The 20,244-nt window shown below is 37.8% G+C and overlaps 1 protein-coding gene across 1 annotated transcript; it reads right to left on the reverse strand.

Annotated features, from left to right (window-relative positions):
* Nucleotides 1-2,165: 2,165 nt before the first annotated feature.
* Nucleotides 2,166-13,389, reverse strand: LOC146324977 (rho-related GTP-binding protein Rho6-like). Its single transcript, XM_084720660.1, has 5 exons — nucleotides 13,115-13,389; nucleotides 11,530-11,617; nucleotides 4,908-5,017; nucleotides 3,777-3,911; nucleotides 2,166-2,641 (listed from the first exon to the last, which is right to left on the reverse strand). Exons 1-5 carry the CDS (start codon nucleotides 13,232-13,234, stop codon nucleotides 2,396-2,398), a joined length of 699 nt encoding a protein of 232 aa, XP_084576786.1. The 5' UTR covers nucleotides 13,235-13,389; the 3' UTR covers nucleotides 2,166-2,395.
* Between the last annotated feature and the right edge of the window lie 6,855 nt (nucleotides 13,390-20,244).

Here is a 20,244-nt window from a genome sequence, read left to right on the forward strand (position 1 = left end):
CATCAAGTCCTCCATTAGCCGAGCTGTCAACAGCCGCTAATGCCAGAAGACTCAAGTGAATACAAGAACAACATCAACAGCTACAAAAGACGGCCACGAGCGAGTAGAAACATCCAGGAAAAAAAAAAGCAGGTTTATAAAAGGAAAATCTCAAGAATAGTTTTCAGGGAAGTTGAAAAATAAAATCAAAGTATTTTTAAAGCATAAAAAGAGGAAGGAAAGAAAAAAATATCTTTCTCCAGACAGGACCAGCCTGTTTGTATGATTCAACTCAACCTTCCCACCTGTCATCGTCTCAGGGACATTTAGTGTTAGTGCAGCTATCCAGGCTGGAAATGTCAGCAGGGGCAACTAACTGTTAAAGGGACAGTTTGGAGTATTTGAAGTGAGGTTTTATGAGGTACTTATCCATATTTAGTGTATTACCTACAGTAGATGGAGGTCACCACAACCCCAGTTTGGGGAAGCAGCAGGAGTATCAGTGTAGGAAGCTAAACAATCTGCAGCTGCAAATAGGGTCAGCAGTAAAATTTATTTGATTTGAAAAGTATCAGTCAATATCAAACAATCAATCATTATTTTAGCCATGCAAAAACATCAATATCAACTGTATGCTATATTTATAATATTTTCATGGCTTTACCTTGCTGTCGGACAGCCTTTTCATTGTAATGTAAGACAAATATTGCTCTCTCCAAAGCCACCAGACTCCATTGGCAAAGTCAGTCGGGTTTACTCCCAGAACATGGAGGTTGCTGGTCTATCGCTGTCTTGATGGGTTAGTCAATTTGTGTTATTCTCTGATGTCAAAATCATCCAATAACACAAACAAACTAACCGATCTAGGAAGCAATAGACCGGCAACTACCATGTTATGCAAGGATAAAATGACTAATTTTGCCTATGGAGTTTTGTTGCTTTTGAAAAACCATAATTTAGGCTATATAATGGCGGTTTCTTGTCAGAAAAGGCTGTCTGATGGCAAGGTAAAGAGGTGAAAATAATCAAAATGTAGCATACCCTTAAACTAATATTGATTATTTTTAGTTGGGTGTAAGTTCTGGTGGTTTTGCTGCTGATCTTGTCCACAGCAACACATTGCTTAGCTTCCATGCTGTTACTTGTGCTGCTTCTCCAAACTGGGGGTTACTGTAGTACATACATTGACTTATCGATAAGTACCTCACTTCAAATAATTCAAACTAGCCATTAAACACTGAAAAAAAATCAACTGTATCCAGCACCGGGAGCCGGTTGAAGTTTAAAGTTGAAGACTATTTAAATATCCATGAGACAGAAAATTCAAAAACAAAGATTTCTAAGACTCCTTTTGGCACATTGAAATGAATCCATCTAGCTTGGCTTGTGTACAAAGAAATCTTTGTTCTATCATTTAAAGACCAAGAAAAAGGATTTTTCTTGCTGGAATCAAAACTGGTATCCATTAAGCAGCTCTTAAAGTAGTAGAGAACACTGAGATGATGCATCATTACTGTAACATCGCTAAAATAAAGCCTTATGGTTAATAACATTGAACAATTAAGACTGCTGTGGTGATGGGCGATGAAAGGGGATCTGACACAATCGTGCTCAGTCAGTCTTTACATGACCAGGGCTTTTGTGTTTGTTTTTGTCACAACACATCCACCCTAGACCGTTTCAGGGCTCATGTGATTGCTGAGTCACATTGCGCTCCTTCAAATGTGCTCTCCATTCGTCCTCCCACTGCCTTTGCAAATGAACACTCTTGCTTGCCAATTCCCTCCCTTCTCTCCCCTTTTTTTCTCCACTGTCAGCTTTAATTTCCCAATGAAATACTGCGAGGGGTCGGCAGGGGGATCGTTTCTTCAAGGACCGCTGTTTTAAATTCCCCCTGAGCCGTGTTCCTGTAGATACCACTACCTGTCACTGTCAGATTTTACATTTCATCTCGTCACTCGTGACCTTAAAGAGACATTCAGATAGAGAGATGGATGGGAGAGGGCGCTGCTATCGGAATTTCAAACGGGTCTCATCAGGGTAATGCAGTGTTTACGACCACTCCCATTGTAGAAAAGAGGACCTTATTTAAGCTGAATCACTCACAGCGACCTTTATGTGAGGCATCTACACCTTAAAGTGCCCATTATGCTCTCTTTGTACAGGTGTATTTAAATGATCAGACATATTTTTAACAATTTTTACTCTCTGCACTGTATGCTGGTGACATGATCAAAAGTTCAGTGTCAGAGGTGAACAAAGAGGGTGTAGCAGTTGAAGTGGTTGACGAGGAGTTTTGGGGAGGATGCCGCAAAGGAAAGAGAGGCTCCACATCATTCATCTCTTTCCCCTGCACACCCTGGACCCCCGCTGAAGCGTCTGCAGTCTTTTCCTTCCAGCACGATCTCAGCAGTATTCACATGATGGAGCAGCTCTTGGACTTGTCCTTGCTGAAGGTGGAGGAGAGCAGCTCTGTCTTGCTGGGCAGGTGTAGGAGTCTCTTGGAGAGGCGGCGGACGGGGCTGGGTTTGTTGGCAGGCTGGAGTTTGTTCATGCAGGCCAACGCCGCAGTACGGAAAACGCTGTGGATGCTCTTCTCTGATGTGAAGGCCGAGCACTCCAGGTAAGCCTCTGCTCCGAGCTGCTTGGCCATGGATGAACCCTATGATGATACGAAGGAAAAACATGTGAAACTGACTGATGAGCTAAAGTACATAAAAAGAGTAGAAGTGGGATTTTATGAAGTACATATAAAAAGTCAGTGTATCTAACAGTAGATGGCATTAAATACACCCCCAGTTTGGAGATTCAGAAGGAGTAGCAGTGTAGGAAGCAAAACAATGTACTGCTGTGGACAGGGTCAGCAGCAAAATGTAGTTTAGCCGATTAAAAAGGGTCCACTGCAAACAATCGATATCAGTTTATTTGTATGCTATATTTAGAATATTTTCATTGCTTTGCCTGGACGTCAGACCAAAGCCACCAGACTCATTTGGCAACAACAGTCATTTAACCTTGCAAAACAAAGGAGTTGCTGGTCTGCCGCTGCCACAATCTATTAGTTTGTTTGTGATATTATGTGACTTTGGTGAATTAACAGTTTAAACACAAAAAAAGAGGCAAATCAAGGCAGCAGTGGTAGATGTGCGAGTTCTGTGTTCTGTGATTAAAATTACTTTGGCAATGGAGTGTGGTTGCTTTGAATGGAGCAGTATTTGGCTTATATAATGGTCGTTTCCTGTTGGAAAAGGCTGCCTGATGGCAAGGTTAAGTGGTGAAAATATTCTAAATATAGTCTTAGTGTTGTTTGGGTGGCTACCATGACCGTGTCATACATTGCTTAGACACTCAACTGATATCACGCTTTCATTTTCACTCTTTCAACTAAAGTTTCCAGAGGCTTTAATGACTGATTTTCAAGCCAAAAATGCCAAACATTTTCTACTTTCAGTTTCTGAATTGCAAGGATATGCTGTTTTTGTTTATCTCACATGATTTTAAACAGAATATGTTGGACTTTTAGGTTGTTGATTGAACAAAAGACATCTGAAGATCTCAACTTTGGCTTGGGCTTCCTACACCAGTACTCCTGCTGCTTCTCCAAACTCACGGCATGTTGACCACCATCTACTGTTTGTAATACACTGACTGTGGGTAAGTACCTCATACAAAGCCACTTCAAAAAATCTGAAATATTCCTTTAAAACAAAGGGGGATTTCTATGAGTACCCAGTCTAGACAGGAGACAGGAACCTGAATAAACACACAGAGGAATGAAGAGTAGTCATAGAACAAACCTGTTCATGGGAGATGGGTGTCTGTTTCTGATTGGATAGCTCCATGCGTGTGCAGACGTCTGTGCGCAGGTCTGTCTTGCAGCCTATTAGTAAGATCCGTGTGCTGGGACAGAAGTCCTGGATCTCTGCTTTCCACTGCAAGGAGAGAAAATCTTGTAAATCTTGCAATCCACACAAATGTTCGGTGCATGAAAACTTTATGTTTACTTAACAAAAACACTCATCACTGTTTTATGTTAAGTCAACAAGCTTTGATTTTTTAGTTAATTTTACCAAGATTTATGAAGCTAATATAGCCTAATTAGTTCAAGACCAATTAAAAACACATGCATTATGCATTTAGCATATATTTTGATAGGTGAATGAACTAAAAACTGAACTAAAAGTCTCCAAAATCTGTACTCCACTGTGTTTTTGACAGTGTTACATGCTAAACACAAAAATGTTTTGCTTTCTTAACATAGAACTGCAGCAATTTTCTGTGTCCCTGCCAACTTATTATTTTCTTTTACTCACAATTTAGTAAAAATAGGTCAAAGCAACGTTTATTTTTAGAGTGCAGGTGCAGCATACAAGCAGACTTCCCCGCATGCATTGTGTGAGTATTACAACTCTCCTGAGACCCTTCTTTTTTATAGTTTGAAGAAAATATGATGAAAACACTGCAAACTATGACGAGAGTTAGCAGTGAATTCAGCCCCTACCACCTTACACTTAATATTTAATAAATTCGATGGGAATAGATTCCCATATTCTCTTTGTGCCAGTGAACTGTCTCTTCAAGCTGAGAAAATCTAAAAAGGAAATCAAATTTGCTTGAAATGTTCATCAGTGTGACCAAACAGTTGTTGGTTCAACTTAGTATCTTAAGCTTATGGAACTTGTTTTCTCAAGTTCAGTTAATTTAACCCGTTTGGTTCTGCGCAAAAATCATTTACTGTGCACATTAAAAATTTTGCGTGCAGCTGTTTATAATAAACCTAAAGGTGAGTGACAGAATTGGCGCTTACAGTGAGAAATGAACATTGGACGAATTATTGATCAAGGAGAGGAAAAGCTGCAACTGAGTAAAATGAAGTTGTTGCTGTCAGTTGGTCATGTTCACACTGCAGCATTTAATAATATTAGTACCTTCTTCAGTGCACTGTCTACTGTGTCTGGTCGGCTGATGTCGAAACATAACAGCACTGCATCCGAGTCGCTGTAGCAGAGGGGTCTGACGTTGTCGTAGTATGGAGAACCTGGAGATTAAAGTCAGGACACACACACACTTATGAATGTCTTATTTATCTGAGGGATAAGAGCATACATTTCTATTAAAACATGGTTTAGGAAGGTGGGTTCTTCGCTCGAAACATCTTTGAAAATGGAAAGTTTTTATCAAGTTTTCCTCGTGTCAGCAAGCAGAAATAGAAACTATGATCTTTAGATGGTCTGAGTCCAGCTGACACTATTATAATGTTCTATCACAATCATCCTCCTCACTTTCACACAGTACAAACACAAACAGTCACACACACCCCTGCCAAACTGATAAGAGAGCAAATCATTTCACTAAGCCTGACGCCTTCCCACTGAGAGGAATTTTTCCAGTAAACTAAAGTCACTCACTGAGTCACAGGCAGTGCAACTCTGCACCAATCACTTCTTTCCATTATTAGTCAATCCCAAACTTTATTTATCAAAAACAACCACCAGATGTCCTGTGAAGTTAAATAATCATCATGGAATACATAATATGAGCTTTTGTTTGGCTTGAATATTCAGTATCAGATGATGTGCCAAAATACAGACACTGTGTGTGAGCTAAATCAGGCCATTTTAATCTGTGTCTGTTAAATAATGCCTCTATCAAAACAAATATTATGTAAAAGATTACTAGGCAGGCAAAAGTATAGCTGTAAGGCAAAAAGTGTGACATTTTGGGAAAAAAAAATGTTTATTTGCTTCCTAGTCGAGAGTTAGAGGAGAGGATTTATATTAATCTCTTGTCTGTCCAGTAAATATTTAAGTACAGATATTATATGACTACATTAGCTTAGCTTAGCACAAAGTCTGCTAAGAGGAGGAAACAGCTAGCTGACAAAATCTGCCCAACGCCAACAAAATCCAAAAAGACAACATGCTGTGTTATGGGGGGTTATGTGCTATATGTTTGGACTATTTCTTGGCAAGGCTCAAAAATTTCTTCGAGTTTCGAGACCAGAGATGTAACACGTCACTTAGTTAGTTTTCTGCCTTGATTCCACAGGATACGTCTTGTCTACAATGCAGTTTTTATCTAACCTCCACACAGTTTCGTGTCCCACCAGGAGTGCTTTAGACGCAGAGAGTTTTGCCCGCCTAATTACATTGACTTCATTTTGTTGATTGGGTAATTTTTCCTTGATTTTTGTGCTTCTATCATGGATAAGTAGGCTACGTAGGTTTCTTTTTTGTTTGTTTTTATGATCCAGAGTCTGCACAGGGTGTTTTATTTTAAAGTCTCGATCGCTCGATCTGCTCTGTGCTGTTATTAGTGTTGGTAGGTGGATTTTGTTCTCAATGGGCAGATCCAGGCTAGTTGTTTCTCTGTTTTTCCAGTCTTTTTGTTAAACTGAGATAATCTGCTGCTGGCTATAGCCCTTTAATTAACAGTCAAATATGAGACTGGTATCAATCTTTCCAAAATGTCAAACTGCTCCTTTAATTAATAATAATAATTCTCAGTAATAAAGACATAAGTCACAAACATTTGAACTGCAATTGCAGAGCCCTTGTCAGCCCATCACTCTCAAACTTTACACCATACTCTAAGAGCCACGGTTGCACATAATTGCAGAACGTAGCGCTCAGGGCAGGCCTAACCCGGTCAAACTGATGCTTACATGTGATTGGCTGATTATGGCCCCGATGTCTAGTCAATGTGCAAATGATGTCAGAGAACATAACAGAATTGTACAAGGATGACTTGCGCAAAATATGAAGTAAACCCATGCAATGACCATGTCATTTTACATCTTTTGCAACTTAGAGCAGTCAGAGTAATGAGAGATAAGAGTTATGCAACAAGTCGTTAACGTTGCTACAGGTTCCTTTTAGACGTCAGCTGAAGGCAGGGTGGAAATTTAAATTTTCCAACCACTGAAAATTTCACCAGCCACTCAATAGTAAATTATCATTTTGTGTCTGAATTCGACCAAACACGTTCATATGTACCCAGCGTTTGGCTGGCTCTAACCTCTCAGACATCACTGATGCAATGACATGATTACTGCACATTTATGACACTGCAGCAATGTCTTCATTAACCAGTTGTACCTTTTCTTCTCCAAAATTTTCAACCACCGTTTACTCTACTGTGTCACAAATAAACCAGTCCTCAAAATGATAACGGACACTATTCATCACCTCACTCAGACAGTCTGCCCTGACTGCTGTCTCATAAATTCAACACCTTAGTTATGAGAATGTGAATAATGGTGTGAAGGAAACACATTTTCCTCACATTTCCATAAACAGCACAGCTATATGTGTTATTTAGACTCTCAGGAAGGCTCCTGAGCTAAAAACAGACTGACAGGATGTCCGCTCTCTATTGTCTTCCCTCTGCCACCTAATCACTCCCCACACAGCGGCACTAAGATTTAATTTCCTACCTCTGTCCTCAGGGGCCAAACATGCACCAGAAGATTTCCTTGCAAATATAAGAGGGTATAATTATATCAGGAATAGATACCTCTAATAAGCTTCCACCGGAACTAACTAACAATCATGCCCTGATGAATTTGGCAGTCTCCTGAGGCTTTAAAGAAAAACTTTTACTACATAATATCACCAAGAAGCTCTGCCATTCAAGGCCCTTCTGTTGACGCCATCTGTCTGAATCTTTAAATCTGCAAAGTAGGACAACTTACACAACGACCGCCTATCAATAACACTTTTTTAGTAGGAATCAAAGCGCCCGTCACATAACTATCCAGGGTGATGTAAGGCTTGAGAAAGAGGAGGCAGAGAGATCTAAAGAGGACACAACTTCTAGCACCCACCACCTCCCACACATTAGCAGCCCCCTGCCTGGACACACAAACTCATGCACACAAACAACTCTTTCAGTTGAGCAAACATTGGCTGAGACATCTAAACTGCCTTCTCTTCTTTCACAGAAAGAAAGAGTTGGATTCTTCCTCCAGAAGACAAAATAAGAGGGTGTATATCTGGATAAAAGATGCAACATGAACTGGAAAAATACCCTTCATATATGTTTAATTGTCAGAAATTGTGTGGTTCGCATAGAATTGAGGTGAAATTATATGTGAGGGCAATATTATTAGAGCTGAAACAAGAAGCCAATCATTCAAATAGTTGAGGTGATTGTCTTAAAGAGACAGATCACCTCCAAAATCAATACACATAATTTTCTTTGGCCTGAGTTTTATTTATCCACCTAGGTTTATCTAGTCTATTTATCAAGAAAAGTAGAAAACTGAAGCTCAAAATGTTACAAATAAAGATAACAGAGATGGAGATGAAACAGCAACGATCACACAATTAATTGCTCAGTTGATTGAATGTTAAAACATTTGTTGTTTGCCGCTTCTTAAATGGCTATGTTGGCTTAAACTGTGACTGGACATATTTGTCACAATATTCTTGCAAGCAATTAGTCAATTAATTGACATTACCAACATTAGCAGCATTAGCAAATTAAACGATAAGAAAAATAATCTTTAGTTACAGGCCAAAATGTTACAATAAATATAGTAAGGATGGAGATAGAGCTGCAACGCATAGCTGATTAAAAGATCAATCGATCGGAAAAAAAATTAGTTGATGATTGATTAGCCATTCTTTAAGCAAAACTGTCAAACATTTGCTGGTTTCAGATTCTTAAATGTAAAGATTTGCTGCTTTTCTTTGTCATTTATGATAGTAAATGAAGAGTCTTTGGGTTTTGGACTGTTAGTGGACAAAAGAAGCAAAATAAAGATGTCACTTTGGGCTCTAATAAACTATTAAAGAAAATAATCCTAAATTGCTGTCCAATCTGTCATAAATAAAGATCATAAAGAATGAAATGAAAAATAAAGAATGACAGGAACTTTCTGTTTGTGTGTGCTGCAGAATGTAAATAGCTCTTATGCAATGTTTCCTCTGGAAAGGGTGACTGTCCAGAAAGTTTTTACTCCGTGGGAGACAAACACACAAACCTACATTAGTTCAGTGCTGGTTTCAGTTACATAAGACCTTTTTTTAGGCGGCATACACCATAAGGCAGTGAGGAGGTCATGCATATCTTCTCGCTCAGTATCCCTCACTTGTGCCTTCTGTTCACAGTGACTGTACGCCACACACACACATACACAGCGGCACACATAGTAAGGTAGGACACGCACACACACGCACACACACACAATTGCCCACGCTCTCAGAGACTTCCACCCCCTGCATGGACGAGGCTTCCCCCTCTCCCCTGTGAAACAACCCCACTGCAGGCCAACTGGCACTGTTCAACTTCCTCTGAGCACAATGCCTCAGCCAATACTGTTATGAAATCAATCTATACAGGAGTGGATGGCTTCTCTAATTGATCCTACTTACATAATTTTTCTATAAGTTTAAGGTCATCATGTCAGCAGGCCACTGCAATTAACCCATTAACACAGCCCACAAAACATTTTCATAACAGCAAACTAAAGTGGTGACAAATATTTGAGGCTGGATTGGATCCAAAAACAAGGAGTGACACTGTGGATTGTGTGTAATGTATAATGTATTAAGACAGCAACTACTTTACAGATTTCTTATGGATTATGGATCTATAGATTAATTAAAATAACAGAGAAAAGCAGTAAATCCTCAGCTGAAACCAGCAAATTTAGCAAGTTGTTATTTTGGTGTGAAAAGTAACTCAAATGATCATCCAATTATCAAAATAGTTACCTGTCGATCAAATAATTGTTGAATTGACTAATAATTGCAGCTCAAATGTTTTTATGCAAAGGTGACCCAAATGATTTATGTTTAAACCTTTGTTATAAAACATGTTTGTAGATATTTAAAACCAACTTTCTTGATTATTAGAGTTGCTCATTTGTTCATCATCTTCATTTTTTTCTCCTTTCAAGTTTACTTTTAAGTTTCTTTATTAAACAAATGGCTCTGCCAGACAAAACAATGTCAAATGACTGATATTTCTAGACTATTGTTTAACTTCTCCCATGTAGAGGTCAGAGGTCAGAAACTTTGCAGAGGCAAGTTAACTTACAAGTCTTTCTGCCAAGCCCTTCTTGGTTAGATTTACGAGTAAACATCAGGGTTTTGGTAAAAAAACAGCAAGATTTCTGCCAGAAAAAGGCTTTCTGACAAAAAGCTCTGAAAGCTAACTTCTCCCATGTGGTTATGTAAATATCATCTCTGCATCTAGTAGATTTACTCCAGGCTAATTCAAACTGATGATAATAATTGTTTATCCATTCAAACACTTAGCTCCCTGATCTGCCATGTATAAAAAAAATAATGTACCCGAACTCTTAAATTTAACATGAAAACCATCATAAAGATCAGTCCATACATGTCTCATCCATGCACAGACTCTACAGTAGATTGGTTAATCCATTAGTCCATAGACAAAAAAAACAAAAACAAAACAAAACAAAACAAAACAAAAAAAAACACCAACAATCATTTAAAGAACTACCTTGTAGGATTTAGTGACCTCTATTGGTGAGCTTGCAGATTGCAAACACCTTGTCTCACCCTCCCCTTGCTTGTGTGTTGGACAACCTATGGCAGCCGCAAATCTCACACAAAACACAAAAGACTGTAACTGTATCTGGTTTGTCTGTCCTGAGCTACTGTACACACATACATGTGCAACATGGCAGCCTCCATGAAAGCCATCAACGGCTCATTCTAAAGTAAAAAACACAAAAAATACTACAATTCTTATTTTTAAGTGATTGTACACATATGAAAACATACCTAATGAATACATAATGAATTATATTCAATTTCTGCTATAGTCTGCCAATAAATCCCAGACAATAGATGATGAAAATAAATATTATTTGCAGCCCTAGTTGAAGTGACAATAATATAAACTGCTCAAAGTTCGAGTAACACTGTAGTAACCACTGACATGTATAAAGTCGGATGACATGACATCTCCCAAAAAGTGAAGCCAAAACATGATATCTACAAATCTCCCCAGTATAATACATTGGGGTGGGGTGGGGTGGGGGTTGCATGTGTGATTTTCCATTAATTTTGCCTGATTTTCTATGTAAAACTGTGGATTTTGGGCCCCAGTTGTCTTGTGAGTAATCCAGGCAGGCTTGCTGCTCAGGCCTGTCGTTCATTGCCTGCCCTGCACCAATTCACCGAGGAAGATTTCTCTGCAGATTTCACACCAGTGAAAAGCTGCTTAACTGCATCAAAACAGGATTGGCAGATAGTGAAGTCTGGGTAAACAGCAACAACACTGTTTGTAAAAACAATGAGTGAGATGAGGAGCTTCATTTGCAGTTGTTACCAGGCTCCAGTCTGACTGTGTTGTTGGGAGGGTAAACAAGTTCCACAAATCAGCCCATGAATACAGTACTGAAACTGCTTCACCCACTGCTCAAGCACAAACACTGACCACGCAGGCTTGGGGGGGGGATTTAAAACTGGCAGTGTGACAAAGACAGAGGGGAGGGGAGATAACAGCCACGCTCTTTGTGCAAGAGTCAGTTTTATTAAACTGTGGTCAAGTTAAAGAAAAAATACCTACCTGATGTGTCCCACAGGCTGAGCTCAACACGCTGGTCTTCAAGCTCCAGACAGGCTGTGTAGTTCTCAAACACAGTGGGGACGTACGTCTAGAAATGGACAATAAAGGAAAGGGCTTATAGCATTTTAGAACTACAATCGATTAGCTGTCAACTACTAAATTAATCGCCAACTATTTTTATAACTGATGAATTGATTTGAGTCATTTTTTAAGAATAAATGCACAAATTCTTTTATTTCAGCTTGTCAAATGTAAATATATATATTTCTTTTACTCTTTTATGACAACAACAGATTGATTAATCGAGAAAATGATTGACAGATTAATCAGTGGTGAAAATAATAATTAGTTTTAACCCTAGAGCTATTGTAATTTCTTTTTTTTTTTTATCCCAAATTCACATGCAAATATGTACAGACATCCATCACAAGTTACCAGTGATGGACAAACAGGAAAGACAAAGTATCTTAACATATTTGTGAAGAATTGTTATTTTTAAATGAATGAAACAATATATTGGTTTAACACAGCTGTATTGGTATGGGTATATACTGTATGTTGACTGATTTTTTATTTTATTTTTTTTTTTTTGAAGAACATATTGTAGTTTCATTTTATTTTCATTTTTGTGCGATAAGCAGCATCTTATGTATATCTGATTCTTTTTCTTAATTCAAGTTATTCTCTTTGTGTTTTTTTAAATATGTAGCTATATATAATAGAGCCCGATGCCAATCCGATATCATAGAGTGAAAAAAATTCCAGTATCGATGTATTGGTCAATATTCTTTATAGAGAATATAATACACAGAACATAGAGTACAGACATAAACATATTTTTCGCATCGATCCCTCTGGCTGTTGTGAAAGATATGCAAAGGAGGTGGGATATTTTACAGTTTAATAATAAACCTCATCGTCCAAAATGATATCAGAGCACTGAAACAGTAAATTTTTTGCTGATATTTTTAATATTTATACACAGCTTTAAATAATATATTCATTAAAAAAGAGAACCAAACACACTGTACAAAAAATGCTGCCTATTAAACTAACTTTATGTTTTGTTAAAAGCAAAAGTTTTCATATTTGCACGTATCAGACAACACGTATGCCAATACCAATATACACAAATATAGCTGTGATAGGAAACATCAGGCTCATAATATCATTCGACTGATATATTGGTCAGGCATTCCAGTAGTATAATTATTTATATTTATTAAAATTAAAAAATAAATAAAAATATACAGCATTTAGTTAAATATCCTTTACAACACATGTACGTCAATCCAATAATACTATAAGATATGTGGCACCATGGGAGTTTTAATTGTATAATATATTAAACTATACATTAAAATTACGCACCACAGCCATGCTGTACGTCTCTAACACAAAAAAGTACTCCTTCAGGGAGTATTAAAGTACGAAATTAATAATTACTCAGCCTCGAGGAGGAAAATTAATTGCAAAAAAAATTTCCCTGTAATTTAAATAATCAACATTTGTTCTAATAAGGCTACATTAATGTAATAACTAAAGACATTTAAGCTTTAAGATTGTACATAAATCTCATACATACCTCTGGATAGCAGTCTTTGGCCAGCACTTGTAACATCGCTGTTTTACCGCATTGGACGTCCCCGACCAGCACTAGTTTACACCTCGCTACAAACGGCTGAGTGAGTCTCCTCTCCTTCATGATGGAGCTGGATTATAAACGGACACGGAGCGGAGATAATGACGGTAAAGTTGTTTGTAAATCCTCCGGGTATCACACTGCGTTCCTCCTCTGGTTCAGTCAGTCAGTCAGTCAGTCAGTCAGCGCGTGTCTCGGTGTGTGTGAGTCTCTGTGTGTGTGTGCGAAGCAGATCGTCAGTCACACACTCACTGCGGAACTTTATATTGTGGCGCCAACCAATGAGCGCAGTGCGCGAGCCACACAGGAGGAGGGCAGTGCGCGACTTGTTGGTGCAGGGACAAACCCGGGGACTGTCCAGAGATGGGAGGTAACGGAGTATTTGACTCAAGTATAAAATTGAGCCATTTGAGTATTTCCTTTTCATGCTACTTTTACTCCAATTCTAAGGGGGATATTTTAGGGTTTTTAGTTCAGTACAACAAAGCTATTTGACAGCTTTATTTCACAGTATGATGTGTGGTTATACATTAAACTACCCAACAGTATACAAGAGGTAAAATGATCAGTCCAAGTTTTTTCTCCCTTTGAGAAGCTGAAGGAAGTTAAAGTACCAATGCCCTTCAATTATTAGCAGTCATTAACAATAATTGGGAAAGCAGCTGACCAAAAAGGTTTCAGGTTGAATTTTAAATAAAGAACAACATCATAGCATCAGAAAACTGTTGTTTGTTTATTTCCTGTAAACCAGTGAATGCCAAAGTGTGAAGGCCCTGCAGGTGGGCCTTGAGTGGTCATGAAAAATAAGCAAGTAATTTTTATGAAAGTAATCTGAACTAATAAAACAAAGCCATGTGTTCTTCTTCATTTATCTGACCTTATTTAACAGGTGTATTACTGGAACATATCTAATATCTCATCATTGATACGATTAGTCTTGTGTGTTGATCAGAGTTGTGATGAAAGGCATGGGTGCGCTGCAGGACGTTTTCAGATACAAGTTTGGGAATGGCTTCCCTACATCATGTCAATTCATTTCAGTTTTCCTCTACACTTCCCCTCTGGTCATCCACGCAGTGGCTCTGCAAAAAAAAAAAAAAAAAAAAAAAAAAAAAAAAAAAAAATCCTTTACATTAGCTTGTAAATGTGTGCAGTACTCATATAAAATAAACAATTAAATAAATAAAGCAAGAACCTGACCACCTGCTGTCTATGGCCCTGTAAGTTAAAGGAATAATTTAAAATTGTGTGATATATGCTTTCACTTATTGGTTAGCATGGTTAGCTTAGCTTAGCTTAGCATTAAGACTGGAAGCAGGGGGAAACAGCTAGACTGGCTCTGTCCAAAAGTATAAAAATCTGCCTACCAGCACCTTAAAAGGTCAGTAAATAACTTGTTTATATCCTGTTTGATTTCATCTGTATAAAAGTGAAAGTGTAAAAATGACACAACTATAAGTTATGCTTTCATGACGGGGTTATGGCCACTCATAGTGGCTTGTTGTTACTGTTTGGTTGCTGGGCAACCAGTGGAGACTCCAGGAAGTTAGAGCTTCTTATCTAATTCTCTGAGTACGAAAGGGAAACAGCTTATTTCCCAAAATGTCCAAATATTCTTTTAAGTAAACACTAATCTGATGGTGATAAGGTAAAGGGAGTTTCTGTGCTCCCATGACCACAGAGTGGAAAACCTGACGAGTCTCTGGTTGTAGGCCAGCTCATTTGTTATCTGGTTTGTGTCAATAACTGGCTGTGTGTGATTGTAGTATCTCACTTCAGGGGTCAGAGACTCAGCAACATGTCATTTTGGTGAAATGATGAAATAGTTGAAAGGGTTCAAAGGGGGACTTTATGCAAAAATCCATCTCAGTAGAATTTTCCCTCTAAATGTTGTCCAAATATATTTCAGGCACAGACACCGTACTTTGTATCAAATATGATGTAAACTGGAGATAATATATTCTTTAATAGACATTAAACAAATAAAACTAAACTATACCAGAATTAGACATAAAATGGTACACTAATAAGACGGAACAAGCTATAAAATTAGACAAAAACAAAAATAATATGTTCTTTTTTAGACAGTATTAAACTGTTTATTAGACCCATGGACTTTATTAGAGGGTAATTTGGGACACATTTGGGACACATTACAACAGAACCGTACTGTTAACTAAAATGTAGATTTTTTTTGTTTGTATTTGTAAACTTTAGTTAACAGTACAGCTCTGTTGTTATGGGTCCCAAATTATCCCCAAATAAAGTCTAATAAGGGTCTTCCATGGGAAAGTGTACAGTAGGAAATCAATCCATCAATCAATTAGCAATTTTCATATAAACAAAATGCAACACAATTGCTTCACACAATAGAACAATAAAACAATACCCCAGATTACATGTCAGGATTTCATAATCTGGATTTTAAAAAAACTTTGGACTTTTGACACCATTTTCTGACTTTTTAATGGACCAAACAACTAATCAATTAATTGACAAAATAACTGACCAAGCAATCAATGATGAAAACAATCATTAGTTGCATCTCTAAAAACACTATATTGGGCTGAACGTTTCTACATCTTTTATATTGAGATAATCAATATAGAAAGTAATCAGTGTTACATTATTTTACATTATTTTAATATTGTGATACTTGTATTATGTTTTTTGAAACAGGTAATGGAATAAATTTTAAAGGAACCCTCAAAAGACTAATGGTGTCTAATTAGGGTATAGTTGTGTTTGTTAGTGTTGTTGTTGTGTTGTGCTGCCTAGAAAGAAACATATTATTCCTAGGTTTTGTCTAATTTGGTATTTCTTGCTATGCCTACTGTAAAATAAAGTGAGACCTATCTCTCTAATGTCTATTTTAGTGTATTCTGTTCTTACCTACTGTGTGATACAGCCATGTGAGGATGCATACAAATATTGTTACATGAAACATATGAATGACTATATGTGTACATATGTTTATGTTAACACTTAGCATGTAGCGCACAGGGCCGAGCTCTGCCTCTCAACCCCAAACTGAAGACAGATGGCTTCATCAATCTGAAGTATAACACAGTGCCTGCCATTTGGAGAGGAAGTGGAGCATGGCTAGTTGCACAGAACATAAATGGAAACAACTGCTCGACTGTCACAGACGCCTCTTTGATGCCATTAATGTATGGCGTGAAACTCTGAATGGGGACATCAGTTGCACCTGCTGTCTGGTGCAGAGAGAAACAAGGTGAACGCTCTCACTCTCTGTCCTGCTTCACTGAACTTTCAATCTTTGTGCTCCGTTCCCTCCCCTCACATGTATGTACACTAATAACATGCTAACACTTACACTCACCTACTTACACTTAATGCTCCTCTCTCTCATGCTCCATTTCTCCCTTTTAGTGATCCCACCATTCTGTGACTTTACAAACACTGTTACAAATATGTAAAACAGCGTGTTGCAGCATATGTGTCATTTACTGTTTTTATAACGTCCTTTACTTTCCTCTGTAAAAAAGAATATTTGATATTAGAAACTTAGATATTGAATTATTTTGAGCTCAATTGCTAGAAAAACCTACCCTCTTTAAACATTAACCAATATCTACATAGGATAGATGAGACCAGTTGAGCTAAAGTTCCACAATTTGGGAAATGTGCTTATTGGCGTTCTAGCTGAGAGTTATCTGTGCATTATTGAGGTAGAGCTGGGAGTCCGTTTAGCTTTGCTTTAAAGGACCACCAGGATTTAGGATCTTAGGAACCTACAGCGGCCATGAAACTTGCACAAAATGCAAACTTGTCTCCATTTTTTTCCCAGTGGCTACTTGCAGTATTACAGCAAAAAATAAAATGTAATAGAATAAGAGGCCACTCAGTTTGTGGTGCCCAAAATTCACAAAAAATACATCAACAATAGTGTCTCTTTATAGAGATCATGACCCAGTTACTCAAGATAATGGATAGACCTTGCTGTGAGCAGTTTCATGTAGGAACTACTTTCTCTATACCATAGAAATAAAGTAGCACCAAAATGGAAAAATGACAAGTTGTTGACTTCCTGGAGTTTCATCATCACCCTGACGTTGCCAGGCAACCAGTGGAGACACAAGACTGCCAAGCACATAACTACATGGATGTATTAAGAGACCTAGAAAGAGAATTGCCACACAACTGTGCTGGCAATTTGTCCCAGTGACCTTGCACAGTGGTGCAACAAAAGAAATCCTGCAGACTGAAAATCATTTTCCTGTATAAACTGTATTTCACTGCATGATACGGCTTGACTCGACTCTGGCGTGGACTTTTCTCTACTGTGTTTTCCACTGCATATAGATACTTCGAATACTTCCCTGTACACTGTATATTAACTGCCAGATTTACAACCTAACTGCTCACCTCTCTCTCTGCTCCTGCAGTGTTTTGTCGTCACCTTTTAGTATCGGCTTAGCTCAATTGGAACCCTGACTGAAGTGATACCAAAAAAGTACCAGGTACAGTGACAATGAAGAATCCTAAATTAGTGAGAGTTGAGTTGTTAGTCTTGTTAGATAATGTTCAAATGAGGTAGATTTTAATCAGTGAGTTTATGAGATGCTGGCATATTTCACAACTTGTACTGAGCCAGGCTAGCTGTTTCCCCTGTTTCCAGTCTTTATGCTAAAATACGCTAACATTAGCCCGGCTCCAGCTCTGAAGTTAATGCACACACATTAGATTGATATCAATTGTCTCATCTCACTCTCTGAAAGAAAGAGAATAAGCAAATTTTCCAGCTCCTTTGAGGATAATATTTCACCGTATGGGCATTCCTGATGATGGCACGAGTAGAGTTTAGAAAGGTTAACTTGGGCCTTTCTAAATCATGTGATCAGCATCACTGCAGACTGTGGTTGACCCATGTGCCACCAGTATTTTCCTGATGAAAGATGACAGCACTCTAAGATTGTGGTCATCTGAAGATGCAATGACTTTTATATCATCCCCCAAATATGACTCCTCATATACAGATAACATGGTGACCTATCAGTGCTGCCCAACGTGCTCCATGGGCACCTGACAACTACCTGACCTAGATTTATTTAAGCTACATTTTTACCCCGTGTTTCACCTCCTTACCTAACTCGCCCCACTGACATTTAGTGTTGTTTATGTGTGTCAGTGGATGTTTGTAAGCTGTTATACTGGTATGTGATGTCTGCTTACATGCATGTTGAGCCACAAAAAAGCTCCTGTTTAGAGTACATAGAGGTGGCAAGTAACTAAATACAAATACTTCATTACTGTCCTTAAGTAGAGCTTTCAGGCATCTGTACATCTGTATGTAGTGCATTTTTTTTTAAATCTTTTTTTACGTCCTACCTTTAACACGAATATCTGTACTTTCTACTCCTTATGTTTCCAAAACAGGCCTGTTACTTTACTTTTAATCCAATGAAGAGGAATTATTGATTGATTTATTTTGTGTCATTGTTCGCCCATTGTTCCCCAACATGAAGACCAATGTCAATCTAAATGAATGGAACAACAACACAAAGAAAAGACAATGCTATTATGTGTCCATCAGTGCATACCACGCACTGCAGACGTAACAAGACGAAAAATGACCTAAAAAATGTAAGAAGACAAACAAATGACATAAAATCCATAACAAGATATTAAAAGACAGAAGGCAAAAAAAAATATGTAAAAGAGTCAAAGATGAAAATAATGTCAAAGATGAAAGTAGAAAAACAATGTAAAACATGTAACAAGATGGGAAAGAAATGTGATGACAAACAACTTAACAGACAAAAAAGATATCAGATGAAAATTTTGTAAAAGACATAGCTAAATAAAAAAGGCATGCAATGAAAAACAGTGTAGCAAGATCAAAAACAATGTAAAAGATGTAACAAGACAAAACAGACAAGAGAGAGCCTGTACTTTTTACTTTTATTTGAATAAAGAAGTTGAATCAGTAACTACTGTTGCCAGATTTTTTTTTACACAAGTATCTGTATTTCTACTTGAGTAAAGAATGTGTGAACTTTTGCCATCTCAGCGTCCAGTACAGAGACAGCCAGTAATGCTTTAGGTTAGGAGCTACTATATGGTGTGCATTAATACGAACCAAAATTGTTGGTATAGCGAGACAGACAATTGGGTGTGTTAACCACAAGTCCATTTCAAATAATTTTTCTTCGACAGGACCCAAGAAAAAAAAACAAAAAAACATCACATCCCCTCTGGCTTGCAGCGAAATAATTTACATAATTCAAGTGAGATGTGGTTGAGAGCTTTTGCATTATGTAAATCAGGGTGTGATTAAAGAATATTTCCATAAACACAAGTGCAATCATGAAGTGGAAATGTATTGGCAAGGCTTGTCTAATAATTGCTCTTGAACAGGGCACAGTTCAGTGATGCTGCAAAGGAGAAACTAGTTCATTACCATTAATCCAGTGCACTGGTATTTTTACATATTGTACAGTGTGTTATGCTAACAGCAGGGTAATTTAAATGGTGGAGGGTCGTCCTCACGCTCAGCATCTACCTGTCTGACAACTGAATAGACTAAATGAAGTGCATCAGAATGGAAATGTCTTGGTCGGTCAGTTGTGCACAAACAAATGCCAACAGTAGTTCATTTATTTTGCTTCTTAAAAGCTTCATACCTGTATTTAACACACTGCAAGTTAAGAGAGGTTGTCTTCTGATGAAATACATCAGATTGCAGCTGCACTGTATTTAAAAAAGGTTTGCATGCAAAATGTCTTGACACTTACATTCTGTCAAATTTCCATTTTGTTTTGAAATGAAGGTAAAATGATAGAGACGTGGAAAGAAATTATAGGGAAAGCTTCAAGTGACAAGAGGAGATGAGACAGAATGAATAAAATGATAGAGTTAGTGTATTCATATTTAATGTACAGCCACAGTGCAAACAGTGACCTGTATTTCATATCAGAAGTGCAATGACTGACAAGAGCTCCTATCACTACACAACTCTCAACCTTCAGCGTGAACAGCGCCACTTCAGTCTGATGGAGTTTGAGACTCTGGCTGAAAATTCAACTATAAAGCCTCATCATTATGAAGCG

The sequence above is a fragment of the Lutjanus erythropterus genome, chromosome 6 (genome assembly GCF_056507025.1).
Source record: "Lutjanus erythropterus isolate fLutEry1 chromosome 6, fLutEry1.hap2, whole genome shotgun sequence".
Taxonomy (NCBI): Eukaryota; Metazoa; Chordata; class Actinopteri; order Lutjaniformes; family Lutjanidae; genus Lutjanus; species Lutjanus erythropterus.